This window comes from Vicia villosa, linkage group LG3 (assembly GCF_029867415.1).
Source record: "Vicia villosa cultivar HV-30 ecotype Madison, WI linkage group LG3, Vvil1.0, whole genome shotgun sequence".
NCBI classification, from domain to species: Eukaryota; Viridiplantae; Streptophyta; class Magnoliopsida; order Fabales; family Fabaceae; genus Vicia; species Vicia villosa.
Window position 1 is genome coordinate 183,675,432 of NC_081182.1, and position 14,961 is coordinate 183,690,392.

The window sequence follows — 14,961 nt, forward strand, 5'->3', positions numbered from 1 at the left end:
ACGTCGCTAAATATCTTATAAGTCTCCCAAATCTGCTTCGTCTTCCCAGACAGTCTTCTTCATTTTCTTCATTTCATTCTCATTTCCTTCCCTCTTCAACTCTCTCAAACCCATTTTCTTCTTCAACTCTCTCAAACCCATTTCCTTCTCCAATCTCTTCCAACATCACCATTTCAATTAAGGTATATCTCCAAACCATTTTAATTCCTTATTCCATTTAATAAAATATTATTTGTGTGTTGCTAACAAAAATCTGTTTGTTGTAGATATTTTTTTTGCATTGAAAGGAGCTTCCAGAGGAACATTTGAAGAAATTATAGAGGAAGATAGAGGTATTTTAGCATTTATATTTTATTTAATGTGTTATTAGGTATAGTTTTTTATTTTTGTAGGTATAATTTGTTTTATTATATACACTTTAATGTTATATAAATCTGTTATATATATATGTTATATAAATCATGAATTCTGAGTCCAATTTGTTAACCGAATGAACAAAGATATAATTGGCTTGATAAAACCATGAATGAAAGATATAATTGGTATGATGGATGGATGAATTTTTGGTGGTGTCTGTTATATATGTTATATGTAATTTGTTATATATGTTATATAATATAATATGTTATAGATATATATTATTAAAAACAGGTTATTAAAAATATATTATAAATGTTATTAAAAATAAGTTTTTTTAAAGAATTATTAAAAACAGAATATTATATGTCTTAAAAAGTTATTAAAAACAGAATATTTTATTAAATAAGTTTTTGAAAAAAATATTATATGTCTTGAATAGAATATTAAAAACATATTTAAAAAGTTATTTAAAAAGTTATTTTAATAAGGAATATAATTATGTAAAGAAATATTAAAAACATATATATATATATATATATATATATATATATATATATATATATATATATATATATATATATATATATATATATATATATATATATATATATATATATATATATATATATATATATATATATATAGTTATGTAAAAAAAACAGAATTATTAAAAAGTTATTTTAATAAGGAACTTTCTTTTTAAAAAGTTATTTGTTTGTTATTTTTTTTTTACGAAAAAGTATTTATATTTAAAAAGTGAAATGTTTTTTATAATAATTTTTGATAGTTTTTTATAAGAAAATAATAAATTTGATTGATAATTATTAAAAATATATAAAAATTAATATTTTCTAGAAAATTATTAATTTATAATAATATTTTTTATGGGAATTTATAATAATCTTTTATATTAGTTTGGAGAAATGAAATTGGGGAATTAATTTTTAATAACTAATTCAATTTTAAATGATAACTAATATGTATTAAAAATTTAAAAAAAGTTAGAAATTAAAATATTTTGAAAAGGATATTTATATGAATAGATTAAATATTTAACACGTGAGTAAAAAAAAAAAACATGTTGAAAGACTTTATAGTAATAGATTATAAAATCTTACTTTGTGTTGAAATAGTTATATGAATTTAACTATTTTTAGTATTTAAAAAAAGTTAGAAATTAAAATATTTTGAAAATGATATTGTTTTAAAATTTGTTTAGTTACATGATGTGATGTAGTAGGTTGAATGATTTAATATAGTTAAATTTTAATTATAGTTACTAAAAAGATAATGATTGAATATGTGCAGTATGGAATATTATTTGTACTATCGTAGTAGGATGTACGATAGATTGTATCCAGGAAGAAGTGGACTTAAACCCAATTTTATAGAAGGAGTTAATGGGTTTATAAAGTGGGCGTTTGCACAGGAATGTTGTCGAAGCGAAGGGGGAGTTAGGTGCCCTTGTCTTAAATGTGATTGTAGACGTATAATTAGTGACCCAGAGGAAGTAGAACATCATTTGTATAGAAGAGGTTTCATTGAAAATTATTGGGTTTGGACGTCTAATGGTGAACAACTGCCGATGAACGTACTAGAGACTAGCAATACGCATGCTTCAAGCAGTCGTCCGACTATGGAATACGAGGGAAATTTTAATCTGATGGGTGACATGGTTGAGGATGCTTTCGGTGTGAACGTGACCTATGATCAACCTGAAGATTTTGATGCGGAAGAGTTGCCGAATGAGGAAGCACAAAGATTTTATCAGTTGTTGAATGAGATGAATATACCATTGTTTGAGGGGTCGTCAGATTCAAAGTTATCAATGTGTGTGAGATTATTGGCTGCCAAGGCAAATTGGAATGTCCCTGATAGGTGTTTGGAATTCTTCATAAAAATGATGTTGGACTCAACTGCAATGAAAGACAACTTGCCTAAAACTTTTTATGATGCAAAGAAGTTAGTGTCGAGGTTGGGTTTAAGTGCAAGAAAAATTGATTGTTGCACTAATGGTTGCATGTTGTTTTATGACAATGAGTTTGGTACTAATGATGGATTGTTGGAGGAATGTAAGTTCTGTGAAAGTCCAAGATATCAAGTCCAAAGTAAAGCCGTTAACCGTCAACAAACACGTGTAGCAGTGAGGTCCATGTTTTATCTCCCGATTATACCAAGGTTAAAAAGAATGTTTGCTTGAATGCATAGTGCAAGTCATATGACGTGGCATCATACAAACAAAATAATTCCAGGCACTATGCGACATCCATCTGATGGCGAGGCATGGAAGCACTTTGATCGGATGCATCCTGATTTTGCCGCAGAACCTAGAAATGTCAGGCTGGGATTATGCTCTGATGGATTTACTCCATATGTCCAAGGGTCGGGAACTGCATAATCTTGTTGGCCAGTTATTGTAACTCCTTACAACCTCCCTCCCGAGATGTGCATGACAAAACCATACATGTTTCTGACATGTATCATTCCAGGCCCGTCGAGTCCAAAAGCTGGAATTGATGTCTACTTACAACCTTTAATTGATGATTTGAAAAGGTTGTGGATTGGAGAATGCACTTATGATATATCCCGTAAACAAAACTTTACTTTGCGAGCTGCCTTAATGTGGACAATTAACGACTTTCCAGCATATGGCATGTTGTCTGGTTGGGGTATGCATGGCAAAATGGGTTGTCCGCATTGCATGGAACACACTAAGGCTTTTACGTTGGATAAAGGGAAGAAGAGCTCGTGGTTTGACTGTCACCGCAAATTTCTACCAAGAAATCATACCTATAGAAAAAACAAGACGGATTTCAAAAAAGATGAAGTGGTAAGAGATCATCCTCCACCTCGATTGTCACCAGGTGCTGTATGGGAACAAGTTTGTGTACTTCCAAAATTCACAGATATTGGTAAAGCATTTAGAATTCCAGGATACGGGGTCGACCACAATTGGACAAAAAGAAGTATATTTTGGGACCTCCCATATTGGAAAGATAATTTGTTGCGCCATAATCTTGATGTTATGCATATTGAGAAGAATTTTTTTGATAATGTATTTAACACAGTGATGAATGTTAAAGACAAAACAAAAGATAGTGAGAAGGCTAGACAAGACATGGAAAAGTGGTGTAATCGAAAAGAGTTGGAGTTGAAGCGTCAACCGAATGGAAAATTTTTAAAACCCAAGGCTTGTTACACTCTGACTTCACAAGAAGCTAAAGCGGTTTTCCAATGGTTAAAGGAATTGAGGATGCCTGATGGGTATTCTTCAAATTTAGCAAGGTGTGCCGATGCTAACATTGGGAAGTTGCATGGTATGAAAAGTCATGATTGCCACATTTTTATGGAACAATTGCTACCAATTGCGTTTGGCTCTCTACCCAAACATGTGATTAACCCATAAACATAAATTAGTCATTTCTTTAGAGATATTTGTGCTTCAACTTTAAGAGTGGACGACATCATTAAGTTGGACCAAAATATTCCAGTCATTCTCTGTAAGTTGGAACAAATATTTCCGCCTGGTTTTTTTGACTCCATGGAGCATCTACCTGTGCATCTTGCATATGAAGCTTATCTTGGAGGACCTGTTCATTATAGGTGGATGTATCCCTTTGAAAGGTTTATGGGTGATCTAAGCGGTCAGTGAAAAATAAAGCTAGGGTGGAAGGGTCAATATGTGCACATTACTTGCATCGGGAGACAACACATTTTTGCAGTCATTATTTCAACAACTTGGTGTTAACTCCAAGAATCATAAGGAATCCTGTAAATGTTAATGAGAGAAGTCAATTCACATTATCAGTCTTCGGGCTTCCAGGCCGTCCATCTGGAAAGAAGGTTGTTCATTGGTTGACCCAACAAGAAATGCAATCTGCACATGTTCATGTCTTGATCAACTGCGTTGAAGTTAAACCATATCTTGAGTAAGTATACCCAACTATTTTATTTTATTTATAGTGTGAAAATAACCTTGAAACTTATAGTGTAGTGGTATGCGACTCACTTCAGTCGACAGTATCTCCCCCCCCCCCCCACAGACTCAGCTAGACCGCATGTCTTTGGTCAGCACTCAGCCTCTTATGCCATTACTCTCCTCTCCATCTTTTATTTGCCCACCTAGCTATCCCTTCCAGCCGAGTGGGGGACCTAGCTATCCATTCCAGCAGAGTGGGGGACCTAGCTATCCATACCAGCAGAGTGCTGGACCTAGTTATTCATACCAGCAGAGTGCTAGACCTAGCTTTCCACCTAGCTTTCCACCACAGGTCCCCCCAGGTTTCCAGCAGACAGGGGGATCACACACCTCACATCCGACACAGGTGCCCCCATCCTTCCAGCAGACAGGGGGATCACACATCTCACATCCGACACAGGTGCCCCCATCCTTCCAGCAGACAGGGGGATCACACACCTCACCTACCACACATATACCTCCAGGCGGGGATGATCATGTGGAGGCAGATCAAGATGATATTGAGCAGGCTGAGGATGATGTTGTGTTGGATGGCGATAATCTTCGAGGGGACGATAATTCGGATGAGATTCAAATCGTCGGTGGCAGATATTATATTACGCCCGTCGGAAATAAGTAAGTATCTTATTTATAATTTTTTAATTAAGTTTACATTTACTTTTTTAATATAAATTTATATGTAACGCATGCTAATTCAAATTATTGTTGTTTAGTTTTACTCCGAGTCGGACATCTGCAAAGTGTGTGAGCTATGTGATTCAACAAATGTATAAAGATGCTTGGACAAGATTTGGAGAAGTTCCAAATAGAGATGATTGGTTTAACAAATTTAAGGTATAATTAATTTGTTTTTTAACTATTGTATATTTAAAACATTATTCTAATTTTCTAACTGTTTATCTTAATGTTAACAGGAAAAGTGCACATGGGATATTTTGAGCGAGAAGGTTGTTAAAAAAGTCTTTTTCATCAGAGCATCAAAAACACTTTCTGACACCTTACGACGTGTTAGAAAGCGTTGGGAGCGTGATGGTAGTATTCCCCCTTGGATGGGCAAAGAAACTCTTGATAAACTTCTGGTCTATTGGGATACACCTGAATTTAAAGCTAAGTCTAAAAGTGCCAAAAAAATGAGGGCATCTGAAAAAGGTGGGCACGTTAATGCTGGTGGAAGTATAAGTACCTACGAACATATGCGGCGCATGGTAATTACTGCCACTTATATATTGAAGTTATGTTTTGATTAATTATTATATGTATTTAATTAAAGTTAATTTTATTATTTAGGAAAAGAGGTTGGGGAGAAAACCACTCATGGTCGAGTTAGTTAAGGAGACTCGGACGAAAAAGTCGGGAGAGTATGTTGATGAGCGTACACGGCAAGCTTTGGTAAGTTATTCAATTTACTTTATGAATATTTTTTTTATATTTAATGATAATTTTGTGACGTGATTTTCACGTGGCAACTAAGAAGTTGCCGCCTGATTTACATGTGGCAACAGAAGTTGTGGCATGAGAATCATGTGGCAACGGATTTTTATTTTATTTAAATTAATTTAATTTAAGTTTTATATTTAATATTTTTATTGTATGTGTAGGAGGATTATCAAGCAAGGCTTGTACAATTTTTGGTCACTAATCCGCAATTTACTCCTAGCGAAGGACAACCGCTTCATCCAGATGTTGATTTTTATATTTGGAATGAAGTCATTGGCGGAAAAGGTCCTAATGGATGTTTTTTTGGTGGTGGAAGTATGGCGGGATGCTTGAGAAGTGGTGATAGAAATTTATTTGAAAGAGTAAGAGATGGGGAAGGAACGTCACGCCCAGCACAATTGTCCCTGCAAATGATGGAAACAATAAGACAATTAGCGATAAGTGAGGCGAGACGCGAGTCAGAGCAACGTGAGATGGCGTTAAAAGCCCAATTAGAGGAGCAACAACGGCAAATAGAGGCAATGACGAAGAGGCAAGCGGAGATGGAGGGGCAACAAAGCCTAATAGAGAGAATGGCCAAGAGGCAAGCGGAGATGGAGGAGCAAATGCGGATATTTATGCAATTTCAGGGAAGCGGTAACCAATTGTTTGGTGGAAACGTTGGAGTTGGTGGTGCACCGGCAAATCAACAAGATGATGAAGATTTAAACCTCGATGATTTTCCCGATCCAGGAGATACTTAATTATTATGTAATATTTATCATATTTTAGTTTGAATTTTAATTTTAATGGATGTAAGATATTAAATTTTAATTGATGTATGACACATTTTAATTTATATTTTGTTTATTATTTATTTTCTATTTTTTATTATATTATTCAATAAATATTATTTATTAATATCAATTTTTAAATTATTTATTAATTATATTTTATTATATTAATTACATTTCTTTATTAATAATAAAAAACTTTTTTAATAATAATATTTGAGTTATATTTAATTAAAAAGAATTTTGTTTAGTGAAGTGGTTTATATGTCACAAATATAGTGACATGAAAAACACGTCGCTAACTTAATTTTTTTTTAAAACGAATTACGCTTAGTGACGTGATTTACATGTCACTACATTTGTGATATGTAAATCACGTCGCTAGGTTCAAAAAATAAGAAAAATATTTGTATTTTAGTGGCATGATTCCCACGTCACTAATTAGTGACATGAAAAACACGCCACAAACTGACTTCGTTGACTAGCGACGTGATTTGCATATCACTAAATAGTGACGTGAAAATCATGTCACTACTAGTTTACCACCTATCCCCCTGCGACATATTCTCTCACGTCGCAAATTTAATGGGGTGATGTGATATTGATTTTTGTGGCGTGTTTATCATGTCGCTGGAGACAGTATTTTTTGTAGTGATTGCTAGACGTAGATTGAATTCATTATATGGCTAATTATTTGGAAAAACACTAAAAAACCCTCTAACGAAATATTTGAACAATTTCACAATATTATAATTTTCAGTATGTAAAACCACGATCGAATATTACATGATTATTGTCACTAGTTTTGTGGCTGCAATACAGAAGCTACATAAGTTGATGCTTCTAATCCTTATAAAATCTTAAATATCAGTCACTTAACCTTTATAAAATCATTCTCCCACACAACAAATACTCATAGAAATGACAACTAGCTCACACATAAACAAAATTACATATGAAAAAGTCTTTCAATAGGAAGTTGAATACACATTTGACCTTAATCAATCTATGATGTAAACCTTTGGTGAAGGTGAGTTTTGAATCAAAATTTCCACTATTTTATCTGGTATCCATGAAATTTCTTTTTTTTCTACCCTAAGTGACTTCAAGTTACACAACGAACGGAGCTCAACCGATAAATTCGGAACTAAGGAAAGCACCTATACAAATATAAGTGTAAAATAAAAAAAAAATAAAAAAAAAAACCTCTTGTCATTATAAGTGTAAATAGAAGGAGCTTTTTTTCCGCTCTAAAGTACCTTTAGAGCCGTTGAAGAGATCGTCAACGATTCCATATTAGCAAGTTCATTTAGCCACTTGATTAGAACTAATGAAGCCCCCTTTGATATACAAAATTGTATTATATCAATACTTACTTGTTTGATAGAAGAGAGATTGCTCTTGTCCCAACAGAGTTTCTGAACCGGAATACCACTAAAATTAAAATTACAAAGACTTGGAGCATATAGTTTGATTCCAAAGTATGTTTCGCGAACATAATGACGCATGTATATATCTAAATTGAGAAGTTTGATGCTTGAAATGCAAAGGTTTTGCGCACCCGCAACTTTACAATACACAATTTTCAAACTTTTCAAATTTGTAAATGCTGGAAATGGATCAACGCGACCATCGTTGCCGGCGCTAAAGGAAAAGTGCCTTAGATTCAAGTGGGTTAATAGTGGCAAATTCAAAGAAATAGGAAATAATATGGTCGTACTATAAACGGTGGGATGACTGAAACTAAGATCAAGAGAGGTTAAAGTGCGACATGATAATAAACAAGTCGGGAAGTGTTGAATATCACATGTAACTTTGACATCTAATTGTTGGACTTTGTGTGAAACTGCGTAATTTAGAATTGTTTCGAGTAGTCTAGGCTTCATGACATTACTTGGCTGAAATCTTAGAGTGTGAAGATCCATTGAGATATCGCGAAGAGACAAGATCCGAGTAACGAATTTGGTGAAAATCTCGACAGTGGTAAATTGTGAAGAAATTAATGTAAGAGTGGGAATATACCTCCAGAGATTCTTCCATCTTGTGGAGAGAATACAAGTGTGAATAGCTTGTTTGATGTTCAAAAAAGAGAGTATGTGAAGTATTAGACTATCAGGCAAATCACTGATCCTATCTTTGTTCTTCATAAGGTTTTTTTTCTTTCTTTTCACCATTATTAGATGAAAATAGGAGAATACCTTGTTTGTGAATTGAGAATGATCGATGAACTTTCACAAACCCTAAACCATTTGTTATTCGAATATATTTTGATCTAAAATAATTTGGAATGTTTTCAAATTTGGAAAGATTAAATTTATGTTATTATATTATTATTATTTAAGGAATAGAGTTATAAAAACCTTTATATCAAATATACACTTAAAATTCAATTTGAAAATATTGGTTAATTTGAATTTGATGATTACTTTTTATTTCTACGATTAAAAATAATTTTGTGAAATATGTAAATAATAGTCATCAATTGAATTTGAGATTTGTTCACATTTTTAGTTTTACATGACATGTTCTTAAATTTGAGTGTAAATAATTTTTTTAAATTTAGTTTTAAATGATAAAACTAATGTATTTTTAATTATGAGGACTTTTGGTTATAAATAAGATGATAATGTGTATTTATTTAATTTATAGAAAAAATTGAAAATATCTATTGAATATTTAATGAGAATTAGATTGATCTATTTTTTTTTTTAAATTATACTTTCAGATTTTAGGTGAAATAATTCTTTTTCCGCATATTTCATAATATTTGTGGCGCCTAAATACACTTAAATATATTTTAATTTATTTTGAAGGCATCCTTAAAGATTTGATTTTATTATTGTATAGTAGATCATTTAATATTTCACTCTTTCCACAATAAGCCACGTGGCTGTCTTAAAACTTTTCTCATTGATTTCCCAAATTTTCTTTTCCGTTCCACCTCTTTCTACATGTTCTACGACAGTTACCAACATCAAGCTGGCAGTTTCGCATAACCCTTTCTATTCTATATTTCATCTGCAAAAACAGTTCCAACATCCATTACTCTAAAACCGTTCCATCTTTTATTCTATTTTCCAAAAGCGTTACAACATCCATTACTCTAAAGCGGTTCTATCATTCAAGCGTCGGTTATTTATACCCTTGAATCTTGATTACTTTAAATTACTTCTCATGTTCATCAACCTCTCGTCTGAAACATTTTCTTCTTCCCACTCCCACCGCTTCTACATGGCCAGACCTTTGGAGAAAATCTAAGGTGGCCGACAGCAATGAGCTATGGAAGGTGGCTCTGTCAGGTGCATCATAAATGGACGGTTGTGTCCAACAACAAAAACACTTTAAGATGATCGTCATGGACAAAGATGTAATTTATGACACGGATTGTGATTCTGTTTATTTGGTAGCATACCATTTGATTTTTGTATATTTTGTAATTTTAATTAGCTTTTGGTTTAAACAGATCTTAATCAATATTACGTGTATTCTTTCCTAGATTAAATTTGTTTTAAATTTTGATAAGTGTTTTATGATTAAATTTGACATCAATATTATGTATATTGTTTTTCTTTATATATATTTTTTTTAAACAATTTAAAGAGAAAAAAAGAGTAGAAGAGAAATAAATCAACTTGAATACATTATATCACAAAGAGATCATTAATAAAATATATATTTAATTAATTTCAAAATATTTTTAAAAAAAATGTTAACCTAAATACATTATACTAAAAGAGTACTTTTAAATAAATAAAATAAAAAATAAAAATTCCAAATCAAAAAGATGAAAAGTGAAAATAAGAAAAATAAAAGGAAAAACGATATTGCTTATGTTTTATTATTCAAGTAACTTAAATTATAAAGAAGAGAGAGATAAAATATAATTTTCTTATTCAATTGTTAAGAAAGTTATTTATAAAATTATTATTATTACTAGATTAAAGTCTAAAATTGATAAATATTTATAAAATTGATTTTTCAAAATATTTAAAATAAATATATATTACAATAACTTACCTATACGGGAAAAAAATTACAATAACTTACATATACGACAAAAATATCATAATGATCAAAATAAGAGAAAAATAAAAGGTGATGTTTATTATTGATCTAAATATGAAAAAATGTTACTTATTGAAGTCTATGCTATTGAAATAATGATTTAATAAATATGTGCTAGTGATCTAAATCCGAGAGAAATATTAAAATGTCATGGTGAAGAAATTAAATAGAGTAAAGAGATATGATGAAATCTTGGACGGACCAATATAAGGTGGACACAAGATGATTTTATTAGTGAATGAAGATAATATTGTAAATAACTTGCTATTATATATTTTGATAAACAACTGATTATAAATTTTAATTTTTTATGCGTCTTATTTAAAAGTTACAAGATTTATATTTATACTCAAAAATAATTTATTTTTAATACTTCAATTAATAGAAATTTGGATAGTTTATATCTTTTATGAAAATCAATATATCAATTAGGTTAATCTATTTTATTGTAATTCAATTATTCATTATCAAATATCATAATATCCATATTATTTATTGGGGGTAGTAAATCATTTTAAGGGTTAATAATTTTTGGTAAGATGACAAACATAGCCAACATTTTTATTTTAGTAAATATTTTTATGTTATAATCACTATAAATAATAATTGATTTACATTTAAGATAATATTTAATTTATATATATATATATATATATATATATATATATATATATATATATATATATATATATATATATATATATATATATATATATATATATATATATATATATATATATCTAATTGTTAAAAATAATATTATTTTTAACCATTAGATTGAAAATAATAAATGGTCAAGATGTGGAGTAAGTTATAATAACTTTATTGCAAATAATTTAAAATATACCGTCATAATCATATTAATTGAAATTTAATTTATGTTTCTACCATATTAGTTAGTATTTTGGGTTAAATGACTTTTGCCCCCTGCCATATAGGGGCTTTGACTAATATGCATAAGGATTTTATCTATGCACCATGCATGCATGAGCCTACATAAGTCATTTGATCATGTTTTTAATTCAGTATTGAATATTGAGTATTGGGTATTGAGTGGTGAGTATTGAGTATTGAGTAATAACAATTGATATCTAGAATTTGATCCAATGATCCAAGGGTCCACAATAATCTATGCATTATCTATGCACGGTAACTGCACCCCCATATAGGCGTGTTTTGGTTTACCCCCTAAAAAAACATTTTTAAGATTGACTTTAACAAAAAAAAAATTTCATCATTTACCCCGTTCCATTTTTTTTTGCCAAGATTCTTAGAATCTTGCCTACATGGTGTGCTGACTGTGTATTTGCTTCACACGTGGCTTTTTTTGAATTTTTATTTTTTTTTCATTTCCTCGTGGAATTTATGTTTTTTTTAAAATTTTTTTTGAATTTTTTTTGTAAAAAAGCTTTTATCCCATTTACTCTAAATTTTTTTTTGAATCTTTTTTTCTGTAAAAATGCTTTTATCCCATTTGAAACTTTTTTTGTAATAATTTATTTTCAGTATGTTATATTAGTCAATGGTTTTATTGTTTTGATATATTAATAACAAATATATATTAAATGTTAATAAATTAATATTGTTTTATTTTTTAAATATAGTAAAATGAATAGTAGAATCTAAATAATTTAAGTTTATTATTATATATTAAAAATTAATTTAAGTTTATTCAAATATTTTTATTTCAGTTTATTCAAATATATACTATATATTACAAATTAATTTCAGTTTATTATTATATATTAAAAATTAATTTCAATTTATTTTTAAATATATATATATATATATATATATATATATATATATTAGTTTATTATTATTTATAAAAGTTAATTTCAATTTATTTTTAAATATATACTATAGTTTATTTATTCAAATATAAACTATGGATTATATTTAGATTAATTTCAATTTATTTCTATATATTATTTTAAAAGCACATTTTAAATTTATTTCAGTTTATTATTATTTAAAATCCATGTATTATTTATTATATTTTTAATCAGTTTAACATATAACGATTAATGAAATTATACTCTTTTATTATTTTGAAATAAACTAAAATGATTTTTTAACATATAATAATAAATATAAAAGAATATTAATTGAATAATAAGATATTATTATTTATTATTAAATATAATGATACATTACTCAATATAAAATAGTTTAAACATAATGAAAATATCAAATATGACAAAAGTTATTTAACATATACAATTGAGAAGCAAAAGTTTTCATGAAGAATAATGTAGCCTAGTGGTAGCGCCTATTGCATGTTGCATGGATGTCACGGGTTCAACACAAATAAAATGCATAAAATGTCTACGTGGAATTAAAAAAATTACAAATAAAAATACATAATTCCATGTCAGCATATTGAATTAAAAAAAAACGAAATTTCACGTGGAAATGAAAAAAAAATTAAAAATTTAAAAAATGTCACGTGTGCAGCAAAAAAAATGGAACGGGGGTAAATGATGGAATCTTTTTTTGTTAAGGTCTGTCCTAAAATTTTTTTTTAAGACGGGTAAACTAAAACACGCCTATATGGCAGGGGGATAAAAATCATTTAACCCTAGTATTTTTTTTTCTTCAAATTTGTATCTATTTCTTTCATATTTCTTATGGCATAAATAGTATGAATCACTTTTTAATATTTCACATTCCTCAATTTATAAATAAAAAATAATAAAGTGAACCATAAAGTTTATTTTAAAAAATTATTAAATGGAGAAATTGGAAATACTTCCGTTATAGGTTTTTTTTAATCATTAAGTTTATTTAATTTAATTTGTATGCAAAAACTACATTACAGCATTATCAATAGTAAGTGAATCAAAGACAATGTCGATCGTGAACCCGCTGATATGGTTTGTCAAATCGCCGGCGGAGGTTGGGAAGAGCACTGTAAAGGTGGATCTGCAGGAGCGAAGCACTAAAAAAGTCAGCAACAATACTGAGGAGAATGTTACAAGACTGGAAGGTAACAGCCAGAGGCCTAATATCTCCTTTCGAGATATTATTACTGGAGAGAGTAAGAAAGATAAGGTAGATGAAATGGTGAGTGTTGAAGACGGCGATGGTATTATGGAGGACGAGGATGGAGATATATCTATAGAAGAGGAGTTGATCGGAGGATATGAATGTCCTAAGTTCAATTTTTCGGCTGAGGAGGAAGAGAGGATGCAGAGACCATGGAGGAGGGGTGTGATCGTGAAACTGTTGGGGAGGAGAATAGGATATAAGGCTCTGGAGAATAGACTCAATCAAATGTGGGTAAGGAAAGGAGTCATTAGCATCATTGATCTGAGTAATGACTATTTTCTGGTAGCCTTTTCGCATGATGACGATAAGAAGGCGGCCATGGCTAATGGTCCTTGGTTCATATATGACCATTATCTTACTGTGAAGGATTGGAAGCCAAATTTTCAACCCGATAGTGACACGATTGATGAGGAGGTAGCAGTGTCGGTTCGAATTGCAGGATTACCTATTGAATATTATAGTCCAAAAGCCTTGACTAGATTCGGTAAACATATAGGACGCACCATCAAAATTGATAGAACTACTACCAGACAAGAAAGAGGAAAATATGCAAGGATTTGTATCTCTGTCAATTTGTCCAAGCCCGTGTTGGGACTGTTCAAGATTGGAGGTAGCTGCTACAAAATAGAATATGAAGGGCTGCACTTCTTATGTCTGGTGTGTGGAAGATATGAGCACTATAAGGAAGGGTGCCCTCTAAATTCTAAAGGGAAGGAGAAAGAGGTGGAGAGAGGGGTTAATAATGGCAGAATGGTGAACAAGCAGGATGGAGAAGGAAGCCCACTACTTGGTGATAATTTGGACGCTAATGGTCCATGGAAGGTGGTTCAAAAGCAGCGGAGAGGGAAGAAGGTGGTGGAGAGGCGGCGGAGTGGTGCGCCGGTGAAATTTAATGCTAACGGCGATATTGGTGGATCTAGGTTTTTCGCATTAAAGAATAATGATAAGGAGATCAATCATATTAATGGAGATATGATTGCGGAAGATATTAATGTTGTGGAGAATATGGAAGATTCCCTTTCTGATTTCAAAAATAGGAAAGGACATGAGCGCAGACGGTTATGGATGGTAATAATGGCACAGCTGGCGCTCATGCAGTGGAGGAATTAAATGCGAATAAAGTGAATGATACGAGGAGATTTTATCGGGGAACATCAAAAAGAAGTGGGGCGGGAAAAAATAGTGACTATTATTGGGAGTGGGGGTAGGAGACAGCAGCAGGGGAGTCAGAAAAAGAAAACTAATAATCTTACAACACGTGGAGGGATTCTCCTAAAAGATAAAAGTGGTGGGATC

General features: G+C 30.7%; 2 protein-coding genes across 2 annotated transcripts; one reads left to right on the forward strand and one right to left on the reverse strand.

Moving 5' to 3' along the window:
• Positions 1-4,418: 4,418 nt before the first annotated feature.
• LOC131659502 (uncharacterized) lies at positions 4,419-6,519 on the forward strand. The gene is made up of 5 exons (XM_058928685.1): positions 4,419-4,954; positions 5,053-5,173; positions 5,254-5,544; positions 5,627-5,728; positions 5,938-6,519. The coding sequence occupies exons 1-5, from the start codon at positions 4,419-4,421 to the stop codon at positions 6,517-6,519; spliced, it is 1,632 nt and encodes a 543-aa protein (XP_058784668.1).
• A 1,031-nt stretch (positions 6,520-7,550) lies between these two features.
• LOC131659503 (F-box/FBD/LRR-repeat protein At1g16930-like) lies at positions 7,551-8,723 on the reverse strand. Its single transcript, XM_058928686.1, has 2 exons — positions 7,809-8,723; positions 7,551-7,709 (listed from the first exon to the last, which is right to left on the reverse strand). The coding sequence occupies exons 1-2, from the start codon at positions 8,721-8,723 to the stop codon at positions 7,551-7,553; spliced, it is 1,074 nt and encodes a 357-aa protein (XP_058784669.1).
• Between the last annotated feature and the right edge of the window lie 6,238 nt (positions 8,724-14,961).

Excerpts from the sequence above, each read along its gene's own strand:
- LOC131659503 (XM_058928686.1), bottom strand. The coding sequence starts at position 8,723 with ATGGTGAAAAGAAAGAAAAAAAACCTTATGAAGAACAAAGATAGGATC. Across the intron at positions 7,710-7,808 it reads TCTCTTCAACGGCTCTAAAG|GTGCTTTCCTTAGTTCCGAA; the intron begins GTACTTTAGAGC and ends ATATTTGTATAG.
- LOC131659502 (XM_058928685.1), top strand. The coding sequence starts at position 4,419 with ATGTCTTTGGTCAGCACTCAGCCTCTTATGCCATTACTCTCCTCTCCA. Across the intron at positions 5,174-5,253 it reads ATTGGTTTAACAAATTTAAG|GAAAAGTGCACATGGGATAT; the intron begins GTATAATTAATT and ends TAATGTTAACAG. Across the intron at positions 5,545-5,626 it reads ACGAACATATGCGGCGCATG|GAAAAGAGGTTGGGGAGAAA; the intron begins GTAATTACTGCC and ends TTTATTATTTAG.